The 18,074-nt window shown below is 39.8% G+C and overlaps 2 protein-coding genes across 9 annotated transcripts in view; one reads left to right on the top strand and one right to left on the bottom strand.

Moving 5' to 3' along the window:
- ATP13A5 (ATPase 13A5) overlaps nucleotides 1–18,074 on the bottom strand; it is a 105,297-nt gene that overhangs the window by 10,037 nt on the left and 77,186 nt on the right. For 4 of the 8 annotated variants that reach the window (XM_070406552.1, XM_070406553.1, XM_070406554.1 and 1 more), the window contains 5 exons: nucleotides 17,515–17,624; nucleotides 13,863–13,959; nucleotides 11,800–11,872; nucleotides 3,432–3,606; nucleotides 932–1,134 (listed from right to left, as the gene is read on the bottom strand). In XM_070406552.1, the coding sequence (XP_070262653.1) occupies nucleotides 932–1,134; nucleotides 3,432–3,606; nucleotides 11,800–11,872; nucleotides 13,863–13,959; nucleotides 17,515–17,624 (658 nt within the window). The remainder of the gene's footprint in view (nucleotides 1–931; nucleotides 1,135–3,431; nucleotides 3,607–11,799; nucleotides 11,873–13,862; nucleotides 13,960–17,514; nucleotides 17,625–18,074) is intronic. The other 4 variants (XM_070406559.1, XM_070406558.1, XM_070406557.1 and 1 more) reach the window with 3 other exon arrangements.
- The window catches only part of PLAAT1 (phospholipase A and acyltransferase 1), a 64,017-nt gene that overhangs the window by 36,247 nt on the left and 9,696 nt on the right, over nucleotides 1–18,074 (top strand). The gene's annotated exons all lie outside the window — the stretch shown is intronic.

The following is an 18,074-nucleotide window of genomic DNA, read 5'->3' as shown; positions in this document are numbered from 1 at the left end:
TTTAATTAACTCACAAACTGCCTTGGTAGGGCCAGACCAAATGATTTCCCAGGCCTTACTAGTATATGGCCCATGGCCGGATGTTCCTAACTCCTGGTATATAACATAAATATAATATTAAAATTTACAGAATATAAATTATGCATATGAGAAAACCATAAATATATACATGAATATAGTTATGATAATGGTGGCATTACATTGAGTTGAGAAATAAGTGACTAAAATAAATATTAAATAATAAAATCTGCTGGGAAAACTAGGGACTAATCAGATAAACTAGTTTGATCTCTACTTTAAATCATATCCCAAATTAACATTAGGTTTTAAAAAGCATTAAAAGAAATTTTTAAAAAATTAAATAAATGATCATCTGATTTTGCAATGAGAAAAAAATTGTGCATAAAGGCAATGGAAAAATCCCAAAGGATAAACAGCTCATACAAATAAATAAGAAATATAACAGCAACCCAATAGAAACGAATTAATAAAAATGAAAATGAAATTCAGAAAGGAAGAAATGGCTAATAACATGGATACATGTTCATCCTCACGGGTGATTAAAGAGATGCACAGAATTGTTAAAGTAACTTCCTCAATGTTATAAGTTATTACAAGGTTATATTTGACTTGGTTGGAAAGACTTTTACAAAATATTTTGACATATGCGTAGGTACTTAAGTTCCTTCTTGATGGCTCACAATAGGGCAGGACTCATGTGACAATTCAATAGTGCATGTGCTCCCATGCCAATGAGCAGGTTTCTCCCATGGGCTCTTCCACCCATGAAAATGACCATTTAGTACTCAATTTTAGATCAATGCAATGGTTCCCCTCTCAGCCAATCACCTCAGTGAGTTGCACTCTGGGGAGATGGAGGGGGAGGAGAAAAATAATATTCAAAAAGAAAAAGTAAACTTCATATACTTACAGTTTGTGTAGATGGGTTTTCGAAATGGCTTTCCCTTAGAAAAGATAAATGCTACTGTGATACAGTTAATGGTCCCGATGGGCCACAGTGTGGTACTCTCAAAACTTAAAATTGAACCAGGAATCAGAGTTGCATTTCCAGTCCAGTTTCTTTCCAAACTCATATTTGTTGAGAAATTACTTTGGTTGTCCAGAAAGCACTCACTACAAAAGAATCACCAGCATTTATGGGGCTTTTTATTTCATTTTTCTCCAGCTGGTGGGAAAAAATTAGTTTACCGCTACCACAGAACCTCAGCTTTCAAACTGTTCCAGCCAATAACTACCAAGACATAAAGCTCTTGCAATGTCAAAACAGAAATAAAATTCAGAGGAAGTCAAGATTGTTCTTTGTGCAGCACTCCATTTAGAAAAAGTGATCGGTATGGAAAGGGCTTGAGTGGCCATTTTCTATGGAATTCCTTTTAATTCAGAGTAAATGTGTGTGTGGGTCTCCCATCCAAGTACCAACCAAGCCTGACCCTGCTAAGCATCCAAAATCAGGCTAGATGGGGTATACTGAGTCCTGATTTTCAATCTGCCCACTCTCTCTTCACACAACCAAAGGCTCTTCCAGAGGATTTGAACATAACACTCTCCTGCTTATGAGTGTTTATGGCTTTGTTTTGCCAATAAATTGTTGAAACTTCCTAGGCAGGTCCAGAAGACCTCCAGACTCTGATCTCAATGTATTTTTCCAGCCTTATCTTTTGCTAGCCCTTATAGACTCCTTATATTCTGAACACATAAGAATATTCCCTGCCCCCCACCCCCTAAATCACCAATTGCGTACCTCTGGGGTCATATGTGCTATTCCTTCTGAATGTCTTTACATTTGCTGGCCAGCATAACCAGTGCCTCCATTTTTCCCTCTTAGTGCTGCATTGTTTTGCAAGGATTCATTCACATGTTTTTATTTTCCAGTCCTGGGATTAGAGTTCCTTGAATATGGAGTTTTCCTTTTGGTTTTATTTATTTATTTATTTTGTTTTACTCAGATTTTCAACAAATCCTTAGCACCTAATACAGTGATGCCACATAGCATTTGCTCAGAAAAATATTTAAGATATGGGCTTTCCCACTTCTGATGGAGCTTTGAGCAATGTTTATTTTTTTCAGTATCAAACCCACAAATCAGTTTCCAACAGTTTTCTTATTCAACTTAAAACTTTTTGCTATTATAATTGTTAATAAGTAACTTTTCCAATTGTGACCTCAAATGCAAGACTGAAGTCTTATTATTCTTGGCTCCCTGGAGTTCTAAAATGTGTTTTGCATAGAGGAGATGTTGAGTTAAAGGTTGCTTAATAGATTAATGAGACAATCAGTAGTTAAGAAAGCATTCTTGCACAAAGTGGACAGATAAACTAGAAGGGTTGAAGTACAGAGTTTAACACTAAACTAGGATATCTAATTCAATATACTTACATTGAAGATAAGAAAGCTGAGGACTAATATGACTTAGCTAATTAATGATAGAGGCAGGACTACCCATCCATCATCCTTTTGCCTACACCATGTTGTCTCCTGGATTTCATCAGACCTTTACTTCTCTGAATATGTGCACTGCAATTTGGGGGGAAATCTGGTTTTGAAACAAAAATGACTTCCATATTTCAAGTAGTAGTTGAATTTCTGACTTTGAGGTCTAAATGACAACTTTAGACATCATTTGGTACTTTTCAAACTATCTTTCACTGGTTCTTGGAGTTCTGATGCCTTCACAACCACAGTGGAGTGAGGGGGAGTTTGTACAAGCCCGACTTCAAAAAGAATAGCACTTGGCTTGCCTTTCCTTTTGGAGATCAGGCAAGCTTTATTGGAAAAAATAAGTTAAACATCTATGGCATAGTTCACCTCAGCTAATCCTTAATCTATAGTTAAAGAAATTAAAGCTCTGGGAATTGGAAAGATTTTCCCAAAGTAATTTAAGCAAATCTCTTACATATCAGGGGCCAGCTGGCTTCAGCCCACTCACCAAATCCAACCCACCAACTGTTTTTGTGAATGAAGGTCTATGGAACATAGTCACATCCACTTGTTTACATGTTGTCTGTCTATGACTGCTTTTTCACTCTAACAGCAGAGTTGAGAAGTTGCAACAGAGACCATCTAGCCCACAAAGCCAAAACTATTTACTATCTGTCCCTCTACAAGAAAAGCTTGCCCACTTCTGGTCTATATGATATCCAATCTACCAGGGAGTTAATTCAGCCAACCAACTGTCAGATCTATATCTCAACAACCAATGTAAAATTTCTCCTATCCATTCCACATGGCTCACCACAGGACTCCACCCATCAACTGTGTTCTGTGATCTACCTCACCATTGGTATTTTGCAGTGTGGAGACACAACTTTTGTTAATTAAAATTTTAGGGTATAGTTCAAACCCAGTTGTACAATGTCATTGGTAGTCATCATATCACTTTCGGAAAGGAAAAGTAAGGAACTAACCATTACCTGTATCTGTAGACCTCACAGTACCAGGGTTGCTGCTTCACATAGAGAAATGCACAGATCTGCACAATGCAGGTGAAACAGGTATTCAACAGGACTGAGAGCAGCAAAGGGGGAGAGAGGAGCTGTCCTGCTGGTCGATATGGAGCCAGCTTTGGGTAGGCATGAGTTGAACTCACTGAAAGAGAAATGCATTTTTCCCAGTTACACTTTCATTGTTGAGAATAAAAGATTGAGATGCATATTATTTTGAGTCTTGCCTTATGGCTCAGATTCAGCACATGTGAGTTGAGAATTTGTATCTAGGAAAGCACATTGTCCAGTTGCAGATCCAATGCTATCAGGCTTTGCCTCTTTCCTTTGGTTTTACCTTCAGAAATGAAAAGTATGGATTAAAAAGTTCTGTAATTAGTAAATTTACCATATTGTATGGGGCAAATATTTTCTCTACAACCAGACTTAGCAGGAATGGTATATAAGAGAAGAAGGGTGGCCTTTCATATGAATAAGCATTCCTATTACTTCTCAGTGATGATGGGAAAGTGGAGAGTTAAGAGGAGGAGCATAAGAGAGCATCTAGGTAGACTAATCTTCATAGGGTAGCACATTTTTTAAAAAAGCATTTGTTCTGTTGTTCATTCAGCAAATATTCTCTGAGTATTTCTATCTATCAGGATAAATGTTAGAGATGTGCTCTGTTCCCTCCTGGAAATGTGTCTCAATGGAGAACTACTAGGAAATAGAGCTCATAAAAAAATCTTGCTTCCAGATGAGAATGTTAAAATATAGTATCTACATCCTCCTGAGAAGCCACACATTCTAACAAGTATATATATATATATATATATATATATATATATATATATATATATATATATGAAAATGGAATGCACTGCTTAGGGCAGAACAGGAAAGAAGCATGGGAAGGTCAGAAATTAGATACATCACATTTAAAGGTTTATATCATAGTCATGTTTCAGTTCTTGCCTTCATATCTGTCACCTTTCCCTTTTCATAACTTATCACTGATTTCTTTGATGTGAGGAAGAAAATAAAGTGTGTATGCTTAGGTTTGTGATGGACATTGGGTGTCCAGTTTGGGATAATAAAACTCTAAAGTAGTTTTTCAGTTTGCTCAATGTGTTTTCTGGGGTAATCATTTTAAACTCTCCGTGTAAAATGAATGTGTTGGAATGTCTACAAGGTCTCCAAAGGCTCTTCCAACTCATTTACCCTAAAGCTCTATGACTAAGCCTTTACCTTTACCAATTTAAGCAATATTTCCCAAGAGGGTGCTGGACTAGAAGTTATGGGGTATTCTGAGAAGAAGGACTCTCATCTGCTATCAAAGAGCTTGCAGTCTAATAGAAGACATAGATGGGCTGTGTAATAAAGATTTTGTCTGGCCTTTGTCCCAGGCTATTGGGAGGTTATCTCAAAACCCTTGGAATAAAGAATTGGGTTGGCTTTTAACCCCATTTTCTGGGATATACCCTCTAAAATCCTTGGGATTTTTCTGAGTCAATAGGAGTATCTTTGTTATTCATAGTGAGTCCTGATAGCTCATGCCAACAAAATGACTCATGGTGAACCTTAAGAGAGTTTGTGCTAAGGAGATGACTCAGGATGGGTTCTGGCATGCCAAAAAAACAAAACAAAACAAAACAAAACAAAAAACAGCTGTGTGATTGGAGAATTGGGACTTTAAACTCCTGACATCAGGCTGATCTTCAGAGAGAGAAGAGGAGCTGGGATTGAGTTCAACTTCATGGCCAATGATTAAATCAATTATGCCTCAATAATGGAACTGCCATGGAAACTCCACACATGGGAGGTCAGGTGTGTTTCCATGCTTGGCTATCCTATGCATATTATCACACATTGATTTGCCAGGAGGATAAGGCAAACTGACTCCCCACGGAGAGGACAATGGAATATTGGGACCCTTCCCAGGTCTTTCCCTCTAAGTCTCTCACATTAACTGGTTCTGATTTGTATCCACTTGCTATAGCAAAACTGTAATCATATGTGTAGCACTTTTCTGAGTTCTGTGAGATGTTGATGCGAATTACTGAATCTGAGAGGTTAGTGAGAAACTCCAAATTTGTAGCCAGCTGGTCAGAAGTGCAGGTGGCATGGGAACCCCCTAACTTAAAGCTAGTATCTGAAGTAAGGGCAGCCTTGTTGAGGTTGTGCCCTCCACCAGCAAAGTTTGGCCTAAATCTGGGTAGCTGGCGTGAGAAGTCATTAAAGGGCACACAGAAAGGGACACACAATGTGGGCTGTGGTCAGAGCTGAGGAGAGGCGAAGGGAGACTGTCCTTCATGTGTAAGAAGACAGAAGGCAGAGGCTGCAGTGCTTGGAGTTCTTACTGCACTTCAATACACAAGGTAGAATGTGGCCACAGAGTTCATAAAGAGGCCATGGGTAATGAAAAGAGGTGTAATTGCACCTGTGCACCTGACTTTTCCCACTTTGGACTTCTCTTTCTCAGATGCACATTGGGTTTCTGGCATTTCTTTTTATACAGAGACTAAGATAGATTGAATTACTGGTCTCATCTGGGCAAAGTAGACTTTACCACTCCTTAATTTTGGTTTCACTGAGTGATTTTATCTGACCAAAGAAATGTTATAAGAGGTCTGAGGCCTTCTTGCACAGCTGGGCTTGCTCTCTGCTTTGCTCTCTGTGACCTGCAATGGGAACATGCCTAGGTCTGCTCATTCAGCCTGGCCCCAGGATGAAAAATATGGAGCAGACATGAATCAAACACGTAGCCTGGAACAAGACCAACTCACCTACATTCTAAAGCAGAATGGCTTAGCTGAGCCCACCTATATGCATGTTGAATGACAATCAACCTATAGACCCACGAGTGGGTATTGTAAGCCTAAGACTTTTGAGGGTAGTTTGTTAAGCAGCATTTGTGACAATAACTGATTGATTCAGAGCCCTTATATAAAGAATATTTTAACTTTTTCCAAATTAGAAATGCCTAATACTTTCTGACAAGGATTCTGTACACCTGACTATAGATAAATTTAAAAATAATGACTACCATTTTAGGACTCCTACTAGCTTCCAGAGACCAGGTTAGTGTTTTGTACATGTTGTCTTTACTAGTATTTCCTCAAAAAGCAATACAAAATAGGTATTTTATCTCCTAGTTTGTAGGTGAAGAAACTGAGGTTCAGAGAAGTAGAGTCCTTTGTTTAAATACCCACAGTGTATGAATGGTGTAAACTCAGCGTTTTTCACTCTACAGCATAATGCAGTGGTGTGGGTCTCATGAATTAAAAACGGTAAAACGGATCCATGAAATACAAGCTTGGATAGCAGTATTGTTTCTCAGCAGCCAGAAAAGCTTCCTTGAATTGTCCAGGTTTCCTTAAAATGATGATGATGATGATGATATATGCTATCAGAGTGCATGCAGAGGAATGATATATTTTATTCAGGATTAATCATTACCTTCTCTGAGTTTGCACAGCATAGTGCTCATATTGCCACTAAGGTGAAGGTGTCTTGCATTAAATTGAGTTGTTTACACATACACTCAGCAGACTATGAGCTCCCTGAGGGGGGACAACCTGTCTTATGCCACTTTTGGACCTTCCTGAACCTAGCACAGGGCCTGCTGTATGGGAGAACTTAGCAGTTTTCATTCCTATTCTCAAGGTACAGATCTTAGTTGTTCAGCATCATTTGGATATAATGTAGGTATGCTCCTCTCTCTTTTTTTAAAGTATATATTTTTATTGATTTCAGAGAGGAAGGGAGAAGGAGAGAGATAGAAATATCAATAATGAGAGAGAATCACTGATCAAGAAAATAGAGATTCAAAGGAGTCACCATTTAGGGTCATTTGCAAGGTGAATGAGTAGAAGTCAGATGAAAACAGTAAGAAAAGAAAGAAGAATCAAGAGACAAGTTGGTCTCTTGGAAATTAAGAAAGCAGCCTTGGGTGTTTTGGCCCTCCTCGGGGCCAGGTGTTTCTGAATTTCTGTTCTCAGATTTTTTAGAATTATATTCCTCTATTTTCTTGATCTAATTTGAGTGTATCTTATTGAAGAGAACAAAGGAGTAGCAAGGACAAATTCCTTTCAATAGGACTTCTAGGCCTATTAGAGTCAAATTGGACTTCAAGGCATATATTATTTTAATTGACTTCCCTGACTTCATCTTACTTTTCTGCTGGATTTTCCCTTTAATATACACAGGTGGGCAAAAGTAGGACTACAATTATTTGTATGCAAAAATGCATGCAGATTATGATTATTACAATAGCTTTATTAACTAAAAAGACTGTCACAATTCAACTGTAAACCTGCTTTTGCCTACTCCTGTATTATATCTTGTTTTATTAGGCGCCTTTGTGTGTTGATTCAGAATCTTGTGGAACCAAAGCAGGTGTGTATAAGATAAGTAAGTATATAAATAAATTAAATGTGTGATAGTATTGTCTTTTGTCTCATACTAACTCAAGCTTAAGGTCACAACCATAACCTGGGAATTTGGACATGTAGGGGTCCTTGGTAAAAGTGATTTTGCGTTGATCATTTAATTGCCAATGACTCTTAACACCTGCAGATGAATGTCCACATTTCTCAGCCTGGTAGTCAAGATTCTGTGATCTGACCCAACTCATCTTTCAAATTTTATCTCTTGATGTTTCTTTCAAATGTCCTACAGTGTGGTTAAATTGAAAAACTCATGCTCCATATTTGTCTGTTCTCTCTTGCTCATATTGTTTTGTTCTACTTTGTTCCCTTCCTTTAGTAAAATAATGTTTGAAATCTATCTATCTTTCCTATTTTGTTATAAATGCTACCTCTTCCATGAAGCCATCCTAAACATCTCTCTCTCTATCCTCCATAAATATCTCCTTCCTAATCTCAGATTATCAGAAGCAAACTCTGCTTTTTCTGAACTTCTTGTTTCCTGGCACTCACTACTTTAGATTTGCATTTCATTCATTCATGTATGTGAATCCCCCACTAAATTCTGAACTTTAGTGATCAGTCTTTTATACAGCAGGCATGTGCATGCCTAACACATAGTAGGAGATGGACATAGCTAAGGATGGTGAGGGGCTTTTCATTTTGTAAAGAAATTAGCTCATTACCATAATTCCATAGTACCTACTAAGTGAGATCCATATTGGTCCTTCAACTGTAAGCATGCAAACATACCCCCGTACACACACAATTACCTATATACAGACTATATCAAAGAAAACTAGAGATTATCAAGAGATTTTTAAAAGGGAATTTTTAGGAGGAGCAAGAACTGTGTTTTTCTTTCCTGCATCACCCTAACCCAAAGAAGTGAAGGTCATAAGAACCACCCTAAGAGAAATGGTTTTGAGGTTGAAATATCAGAGGGAAGGGAGAGGGGGTAGCAGTGAGAGCAAGCTTTATCGTTTACTAATAGGTAGCACAAGCAGAAGCTATAGGAATTAACCAAACTAGAGGTGTCTTGAGAAGAATCTGCCCAATGAGGCAGTCATCTGGGGCGAGAGGACCCTGCAATAAAAAAAGGCTTTGTGGTATGTACCACGAGAAGGCAGTTGCTGAAAGGAATTCTGAGGAGTCAGAAGGAGAGAGCACCACTATGTCAAGCAGAGGTCTAGTCCAGACCAATCCACAGAAACTCTCTGAAGAACCCAAGAACTCACCCATGGGCCCCCTACACATTGCCTGAACTGGAGATGTCTGCCATGTTAGGAGACAACTACAACACTCCTGCTTAAATAAAAAGTTCTTTGCTCTTGTTGCTCTCATATTCCCTGTAACAGATTTTGAATTTAGGTGAATAGAGACCATTGCAAGGAAAGCAGAGACCATGGCCTTCTCACCTACTGCTTGCTCCAAACCATAGGTCAGGCTTGATATAGGGAAAGCAAAGCTCTGAATTAGATGAAAACTCAAAATGTTAATTTATAATACCTAGGTGTTTTATAACTAAAGATGAGTTCACTTAATAACTGGAATTGACCAGGAAATGATCTGCCTATGGGATAACTGAGCTTATAGGGATGGGAAAGCAATAGTGCTTAAAGGCAGAGGGAAAAATAAAACAAAAATAACTGTTTCTTGACTCCATTTCTCAGCTATCCCTTGAGCCCAGCCCATTTACCAAACTAGCTACATGTTTGTTGAATAATATTTGGATAAAGTGCTGCCATTCTGATAGAACATCATGCTTCTGATCTATTACCCTTTTAAGACTTTTTCTCCCACTGGCAACAATGATTCTGCCTTGAGTCATTCCAAGTTTCCCACTGAGCCTACTCTGAGATGAGAGGCTAACTGGCCAACTGGCATGAAAATCAACAGGATATTGCCATGGGAAAAAGTAAAGTATACCCCCTGCCATGGGAGTCAAATTCATAACCGATATCATGAAATTAAATATGTAAGAGCTCAAAATAACTTACTCAAGGTCATCTGGCATTCTGAGGAAAGGCTAAGACTACCACCCAATGTTTTGGATTTCTAATCAGTCTACTTGTACACAGTCAAATTCTTTTCAAGGGCTCACCAAATTAGCATCATTGCAAAAGAAGAAAAAGAATATAGAAGCACGTGGTGATATTAATTTTGTAACAAGTGCTCATAGTATGTGGGGCATTGTATTATTTTACTTCACATGTATTCTTTTATCTGATTCTCACAACCCTGTGAAGACATTTTCTATGAGGAGGTTATTTGTTTTATAAATAATTTGCCGAAGGTCGCAGAGATAGGGAGCAGTGGAGGATGGCAATGGCCTTCAACTTCATGCTACTGACTGCTAGAATACCTCTTGGAACTTCCTGGTGTTCTTTTTCCTTTATGGCATCACTGACCATATTCATAAGTAACATGTAAATTACTTAAAAATATCCAACACTGCAAAGCAATATTATTAATTCAAAAATATCTTGTCATGTGAATGTTAATAACATCCTATATAATAAAAGCCGGGTAACTGAAAGGCGGAATGACCAGAACGACCGGTCGTCCAGTCGCTATGACGCACACTGACCACCAGGGGGCAGACGCTCAATGCAGGAGCTGCCCCCTGGTGGTCAGTGTGTTACCACAGTGGGAGCATCACTTGGCTGACCGGGATGAGCAGTTGTTCCAGCTGCAAATTCTGGGCCGATGGGCAGGAACCCGGGCTGTGATCATAGCCTCCTCACCCCAGGCTCCTCCTCCTTGCTCCCTGACGCCTCCTCCGGATGCCTGAAGGCCATGCAGCACTGCTGCTGCCAGGCTCGCAGAGCTGACCCTGAAGACTGGGAGGCGGGTTCGTGGCTACCATGGGACTGAGGCTTACTCCCCCACCTCTCAGTGCTATTGTCCCTGGGCCCAGCCCCAGCCGGGTTCCCTGAAGAGGCTAGTGCTCCCTCTCCACAAAGATGCCTGACCAGGGAGCAGCTGCTCAGAGGGTGGGTCCACAGTCGTTCAGCTCACTGGGATGAGTGGCGCTCTCACAGTGGGCCAATCCCTGCAGGCCACACCCTTCATCAGTGCATGAATCCCGTGCACCGGGCCTCTAGTGTAGAAAATATTTCTATGGGCTATGAATAGACATTTCAATCCTAAGAATTAAAATTTATATTACTTACATCTCTGATACTGATAAATTTTGTCATTGTATTGATATAATAAATGACTTCAATATCAGTTTTATGTTTTAAGATTCAACATGAAAGTCACACAGTTATTAATATCCTGCCCTGCCTGATGTTTTACCTGTTATTTTTCAAAACACTTTCGTTGTTAAACAAGGGAAAAGAGATGACTGCATCATACTTTTTCTTTACTCTGTTCAGGCAGTCACCTTTCTCACTTATTGTTATATCGAACCTGAGTTCTTTGATAAGAAATACTGTATCAGTGTCATCTGCAAGGAAGGAAACGAGCAATAGCTGCTGTATGTATTCATACACCTTGCTTTTGAGAGAATTTCACGAGAATAAAATGCTAGCATTTTTTTTCTTACACATCAAAGACTAAGCAAGAATCTGGTTTCACATCAACATGAAGCATAGCTGAATAATGGAAAGTGACCTTTGGGCTTTAAGGATTCCCTTTCTAGATTTCCTATACATGTTTCTATGCACAAGGCACAAACCTACAAAGAGCTCAGAATACATTGACAATTTTATGAGGCTAAAACCTATTTGTTTTCAGGATATTTAATGTCATGTTTGAGGACTTTAAGCCTCAATTTTCCCCAAATACGACTTTCAAAAAAATTCATAGGAAATGAGGTTTTTGTAGTTAAGATGCATCTTTTTCTGAAGCTCTTACTTGTGTGAATATGTCTAGAATGTCATGGATAAATACAAATAATATAGTTTATTTACTAAAGAGCTTACTTGTTAAACACACCATCAAGGTAATGGCTATATCTTGCACGATATACTGGTAATTCCCAAAGAGTTGCAGTTGCTGAAAAGGAAAGAAAAGTGGGCATGACTATTGCTTCTGCCATTTTAGCATTTCTAACACTTTTTGAAAATAGTCAAGAAGCAACTGTTACTTTTCTCTCCTGCTTAAGAAGAAAGTGACTTACCTTATGTTTATACCATCTTATTGGAGAGAATGAAACCAGATCACTGTTTTCCCAGTGTTTTACCTAATTCCATATTAGCAATGGGGGTGTGCCAGTTGGGAAACACCCTCTTACTGGCCACAGTAGTTCTGGCACCTAGAGTGTCAGCCTGAATGGTTGAATTTTTAACATAATATATTGAAACCTAAAAGTTCCCTGGGAATTTCAAACTTAAAATTTAAAATCAAGGCCAAGAAATACTCAACAGGCTTCTCTCCATTTTTATTTGTAGCTTGAGTTTACGCCATAGTGTTCTTGAGGGTTCATTCACTTTCCCAAATTAAACAAGTGCTCCTACCCCAAGTGAGCCACTGCAAACTTCAGTCTGGCACACCTGCCTTTCTGAGATTTATATAGACACAGAGCTTCCTTTATGTTCACATTTATGGAGTTGAAGTATTCAAATAGGAGTTAACAGTATCTAGGAACCTGCCTTGCAATATTCCTTCTGCAGCCAAGTAGGTCTGTTTATCTGCTACACAGCTATTGAATGAGCACTAAATTATAATCTGACTCTGACTACTTTACAGACCAGATATATGCAAATGAAAAACATTTCTGGCCTCTTACAGGGTGAAAAGGCCCAGAAGTTTCCAGGTGCAGTTCCTTGGGGGACCTTCTAATTTAGGCCTAGAGTATCAGGGTGGATGGCTTCTGCATGGACTAGGGTTCCAACTCTATCTATGAGACTTGGGGACTGAAGTTCTGCTTTCCTATTTTTGAGAGGATGCAAATGGTTCATCAGTGTCCCTCTCATCCTATAATTCTTCTTCTGTCTCCTTTGCCCTTCTCATATCTTTTGCCCTTATTTTCTGCACAGAATGGTAAAATGATATATATGCAGGGTGAGATGAAATAGGGAGGAATTTTTAAAAGCAGTTTCAGTTTTTATTCTAGGAGCAGCTTATATAGAATTACAGAGGGCTTTGGGAAGCAGCCAGCCTTAACTTTCCAGAGGCAGATAAAGGCTTGGCAAAGGACAAGATCTAATTTGTTCTTAGTAATAGAGGAAAAACTTGAATCTAGGCTTCCTGACTCCTAAGCGAGGTCTTGGTTCTATGCACTCAGTTGCCCCTTAGCCCTCTGTGTATGTGATCCTTGCTAGTAGTGGATGCTGGAGTCCTATGGCCCTTTCATTCACCTCTCAGATGTCTCAGAAAAACAGCAGACTAATTCCCTACCTGAAGTGGTTCCTGAACCTGTTGCCTCATTTTACTTTAGAGCAAGTTATGACTGAACTAATGAAGTGTCCTTTCAACCTGAACATATTTCTTCCATACAGCTAATTAATTCTTAAGTGTTTATTTTTATCATTTAATTTAGAAAGTCATTTTTTAAAGAATTGCTCATCCTTTACTAATGGCACATCTAAATGTGTAATTTCTGGGCAGGTTCAGAAACAAAGTTTGGGCATGGAAGTTTTTCTAGCCTTTGCATCTTTCAAAGTCAAATTCAACAACTTCTCTTTCTTTTGATCTCTTAGTCTTTTGCCAAAAATATTCCACAGTTGGTGACTGATCCATTTCCTGCTGAGTTATATTTAGGCTGCTCTGAAGCTTTCTTCATTATCCACGGGAAGAAATAGAGGCTTGAAGAGGTCAAGTGTCTCGAAAAAAACAACACTCCTACAAAACGGAGCCACATCTCTTTATTTCTAGCTCCTTGTTTCATGCACAGCTATGCCAAGTTCCCAGTTTATAGACATCTATTTTGAGAATTGTCATTTATTTATAAAACATTAAATCCTGTGTAGGAGCTGCACCCCATCAAGAATAAACCAGGGATGTAAATGCAATTAGAACTAGAAAAAAATATTTTGGTTCATACCCAATAGAGCAGTGATGCACCAATAAACTGGATTATTCCATACATGGTCAAGTATTTAAATACCCCAAAGGATGAAACCAGAGCAGCACGGCCTTCTCTGTTTAAGAAAAAATAAGAATACTGATTATGCATGATACACATCTTCCATTCTCTTTTATATTTCAAAAGGAGTTTAATTTTTAATAGCTATTGACATACATTCACTTAACCACTGATTCACCCTCTCAACTATTTCAACTATTTATTTAATTACTCACTCATTCATTCTCTCCTTTCATCATTACCTCACTCATTAATTTATAAACTCACCTTTATTTAGAGTTTATGAAGTACCAGAGTTATGCTAAGAGTCATAGAGGATATCAATCAATCAGGCTCAGTCTGTATTTTCAACAAGCTTTCAGTGAGTTAGGTAGATTAACATGTACATTATAAATACAATACATTATGACACAGTGAAAATGTCAAGCATTGACTTCACTGTGACTCATGGCACCCGAACAACACTTGCTTCCTGAGGACTGAACTGTGTGTCCCTGAGTCCCTTAGAGACATAGAGTTAAAGTACTGGTGCTCTCGCATTTTAGGAAGTGTGGATGGGACTCCAATATTTGAAACAAAATAGGTTTTGTTGGTTTCAATACACCACGAAGAACCCAGGGTAATAATCTGAGCTGGTGTGAAGATCAAAAGAGATAAAGACAAAGTAAAAATTGCAGCTTAAAAAGTAAATATTTCTCCCCTTAAAAAATTCTGCTTGAGCTATTGCTCCTTTAACTGAGGCTTGGTGGGGTGATGGATTACAACAGGCTGAAGAAGACCAGGTGAGGCAGTTGTGCAATAGGGGTGTGGGAACTTGGGAAACAACCCTTCCTGCAGCCTCCTCTTGTTTAGGCAGAAGCCAATCCACAAGTGAGGTGGCCCACATCCCAGTGACAGGGACACCGGCACTGCTCAGAGACTGTCAACAGAACAGGGACAAGGGATGGAAAACCTAAAAGCTAAATAATAACCACCTTGCCTCAGGCAAATGAGAAAGGCCAGGAGGGAGATGGGCCAAGATGCTGTGGGCAGCTATCTTCTTCCAGGCTATGAGGCACCACCATTTGTTTTCAGCACAGTGAGTGGGGCAGAAGACAAGCTGAGAAGGGGCAAGCATGTGATGCCTGGATCATCTTCTGATATAAATTTTGTGATTCCAGCCTTTATTTTCTGTAATTGTGTATATTTTTTTAAAAAAATAAGATTCAGACTCAAAGGAAAGTGCAAAAAAACATGGCAGGTAAAGAATAAAGGATGTTTGCATGGACCTCCAGAATTACTGCTTTTCCTAATCAGCATGAATCTTAAGCAGCTCATTAATTTATTTATGCATTCCACAAACAGTAATGAATGCTCTGATGCATCCAGCGTAGTGTGAGGAACAATGATAAGAAATGAATAAGGTAAAGGACTTGAACTACAACAGTGTTTCAAAAGGAAAAAATGAAAACCCATGGATCTGGACTTATGCATCTAAAACTGTACCTCATGTCCCTCTAGAGCTGTGGTCGGCAAACTGCGGCTCGTGAGCCACATGCGGCTCTTTGGCCCCTCCAGTGTGGCTCTTCCACAAAATACCATGTGCGAGCACGCACGTACAGTGAGATTGAAACTTCATAGCCCATGCGCAGAAGTCGGTATTTTGTGGAAGAGCCACACTGAAGGGGCCAAAGAGCCGCATGTGGCTCGCAAGCCGCGGTTTGCCTAGCCGCAGTTTGCCGACCACTGCTCTAGAGGATGTTTGCTCCGGAATAAGCATGCATCAAGGAGAGCGAGGGTACAATGAGCCTAACAGAGCTGAACCACATCTAACTTTTATAAATCTATGAAATATAGAAGCAAAGAGTTTCTACCCTGAAATCTTACTAAGCCATCTGCCACTAGAGAAATCATGCATCCTGACTTGTAATTTAAAACAGTCTATTGCATTCATAAATGCATCAGGCCACATGCGTGAGAAAGAATACCTGAAGTTCAAATACCACTGCCTTTTGGTGGACCAACCAGGCACCTTGTGCAAGCATCCTGGAGTTTCAACTCCCTACGCAAGGTCTCCACACCTGGTGCTCCAGCTTCACCTCCACAACTCCCACATGAGAATCCTCACAGCACAATTGGACTATTGGGGCCCTGCACTCTCCAATTAAAACCTTATTCCTAAATATGGCTCTCCATTCCCCCACCTGGAATCCCCTCCCAGCTCTTTTCTGTTCACAGATATCCCGTCCATCCTTTAAGTTGCAGCTCTCCTGCTGATGCCTTCCCTCTGGCTAGAGCTATCATACTAAACTGCTAGGAAAGTTACTGTATTGTTGGATGTTAATTTATTTAAAACTAATTTATTGGGCACCTCTCACTTATCATGCAGAAGTTCCTCTGTTTTGTGATGATATCTCCATCTATCTATAGTCTTCACTGGGATATAAGTCCTCCGGGGCAAGGTTTTGTCTCATTCTTAATCCCACATATTTCCAAACACAATATTGAAAAAGAGCTCCAGGAGCTGTGTTGATGATGGAAAGCATGAATGAGGGCAAGGGTCCTGAGCATTCTCGTTTTGTAGTTGCCATGACATGAATGAGTGAGGCACTAGAGGTAGCAAGAAAAAGGCTTGGAGAGAGCCTCCAAAAGCAGTGAAACATGATGCCAGGTTGGCTAGGAGTGAAGAAGAAGAAAGAGTAGAAGGAACTCTGAGCTTCTGAGCCTGGATGAGGGACTCTAAGAATCAAATTGTCCTCAGAAGCAGGGAACCTGGGAGTTAGAAAGAGAAGGCAGGGGAGGTGATGATGTTTAAGGCTGTGGAAGGACACAGGTGCAGCAACCCAGTGTCTAGCTGTCTTCCTGACAGGGGCATGGAATTTCTAGCCTGGAGCCTTTAGTTGAGTGATTCCTGCCAGCAGCTGCCTATTCAGATGCACCAAGGGACACGGCAGAGAACTTCCTGGGGCATATCTCAAGATTTGATGATGTCTTCAAGGCCATTGATCTGAAAGTTACCTAAAGTTACCCCGCAACAGAAGAATAAGACTTATGTACAAATATAGAACCTATTGTATTATTCTTAACTACATTTAAAATATGAGTAAAGACATCGGAAATGAGCGGAGGCAAGGGAAAATAAACCATTTTTCATTCCTTCCCCTCCCTAACTATTGCCAATCAATTGTAAAAGTATTTTATGAAATCATTTTGGATGTTCATTAATTTTTTGGGCGGGACATAACACTATTTGGGGAAGCTATCTGATGGAATGTTCCCTTTCTGCTTCTTCACCCTGTCAACTGCTGAGAGAAAGGTTCCAGTAAGCTCCCAATGTACAACATAAAGGAAAGGAGAAATAAGAAAAGCAATTACTTTTTAAATACCAACTCTAGCTTTCAGCTCTCCACATGACACAGCCATTTATCCTTTAAGGCTCAGCCAAAGTCACCTTTTTGTGGCTTTTACCAGCATTCTCAAGCAGCACTAACGGTTCCCTTGCTTGGTGCTCCAATAGCACTTTACCCATATGTCTCTTGTGACAATTATCACTAAGTTATAGTTGAATTCTGCCTAGAGCCAGACTCTGAGCCCATCAGTCATGGGGGTTCAAAAGGAAGAAGTGGCTTACTTGATGAGATGAGGCACACACTCGATGTTGGCTGTTTTTGAGGTGAAAGGTGAGGCTACAGATGCCTCCTGCTCTGACAAGGAAATACCCGCATGAGCCATTTTCAAAGCCTGGAATGACAAATCCGTGTTACACCCATGACTCCTCAGGCCAGGCTTTAACCACTTAAACACCATGAGGCTATTCTTAACATTATAGAGTTTATAACTTTGCACCCTTCCACCCCTAGATTTCTGATTATGTTGTCCCTTCCCCTGGGATATCCTTTCTCCCCTGATCTACTAACTCACCAACTAAAGAGATGCCAATTAAACAATGATTCAGAGGAAGAAGAATGGAGTGTGTGTGTGTGCGCGTGCACGCGCACGCACATGTATATGTGTATATGTCTCTGTGTTGGTTGTGGAATATAGACATCCTATATAATAAAAGGCTAATAGGCAAATTTTCCCCTTGACCAGGAGTTTGACTAGGAGTTCAACTGGGAGTTCGACCAGGGGGTGGGGCGGGCCGGCCAACTGCCCAGGCCAGCCCGGCCCAATTGGCCCTGATTGGGGCAG

The sequence above is a fragment of the Myotis yumanensis genome, unplaced genomic scaffold (assembly GCF_028538775.1).
Source record: "Myotis yumanensis isolate MYYU_CA2020_CCGP unplaced genomic scaffold, mMyoYum1.0.hap1 SCAF_2, whole genome shotgun sequence".
In the NCBI taxonomy this organism is placed as follows: domain Eukaryota; kingdom Metazoa; phylum Chordata; class Mammalia; order Chiroptera; family Vespertilionidae; genus Myotis; species Myotis yumanensis.
The sequence above is the reverse complement of the archived record's forward strand: the minus strand, read 5'-3'. Positions and strand labels throughout refer to the sequence as shown.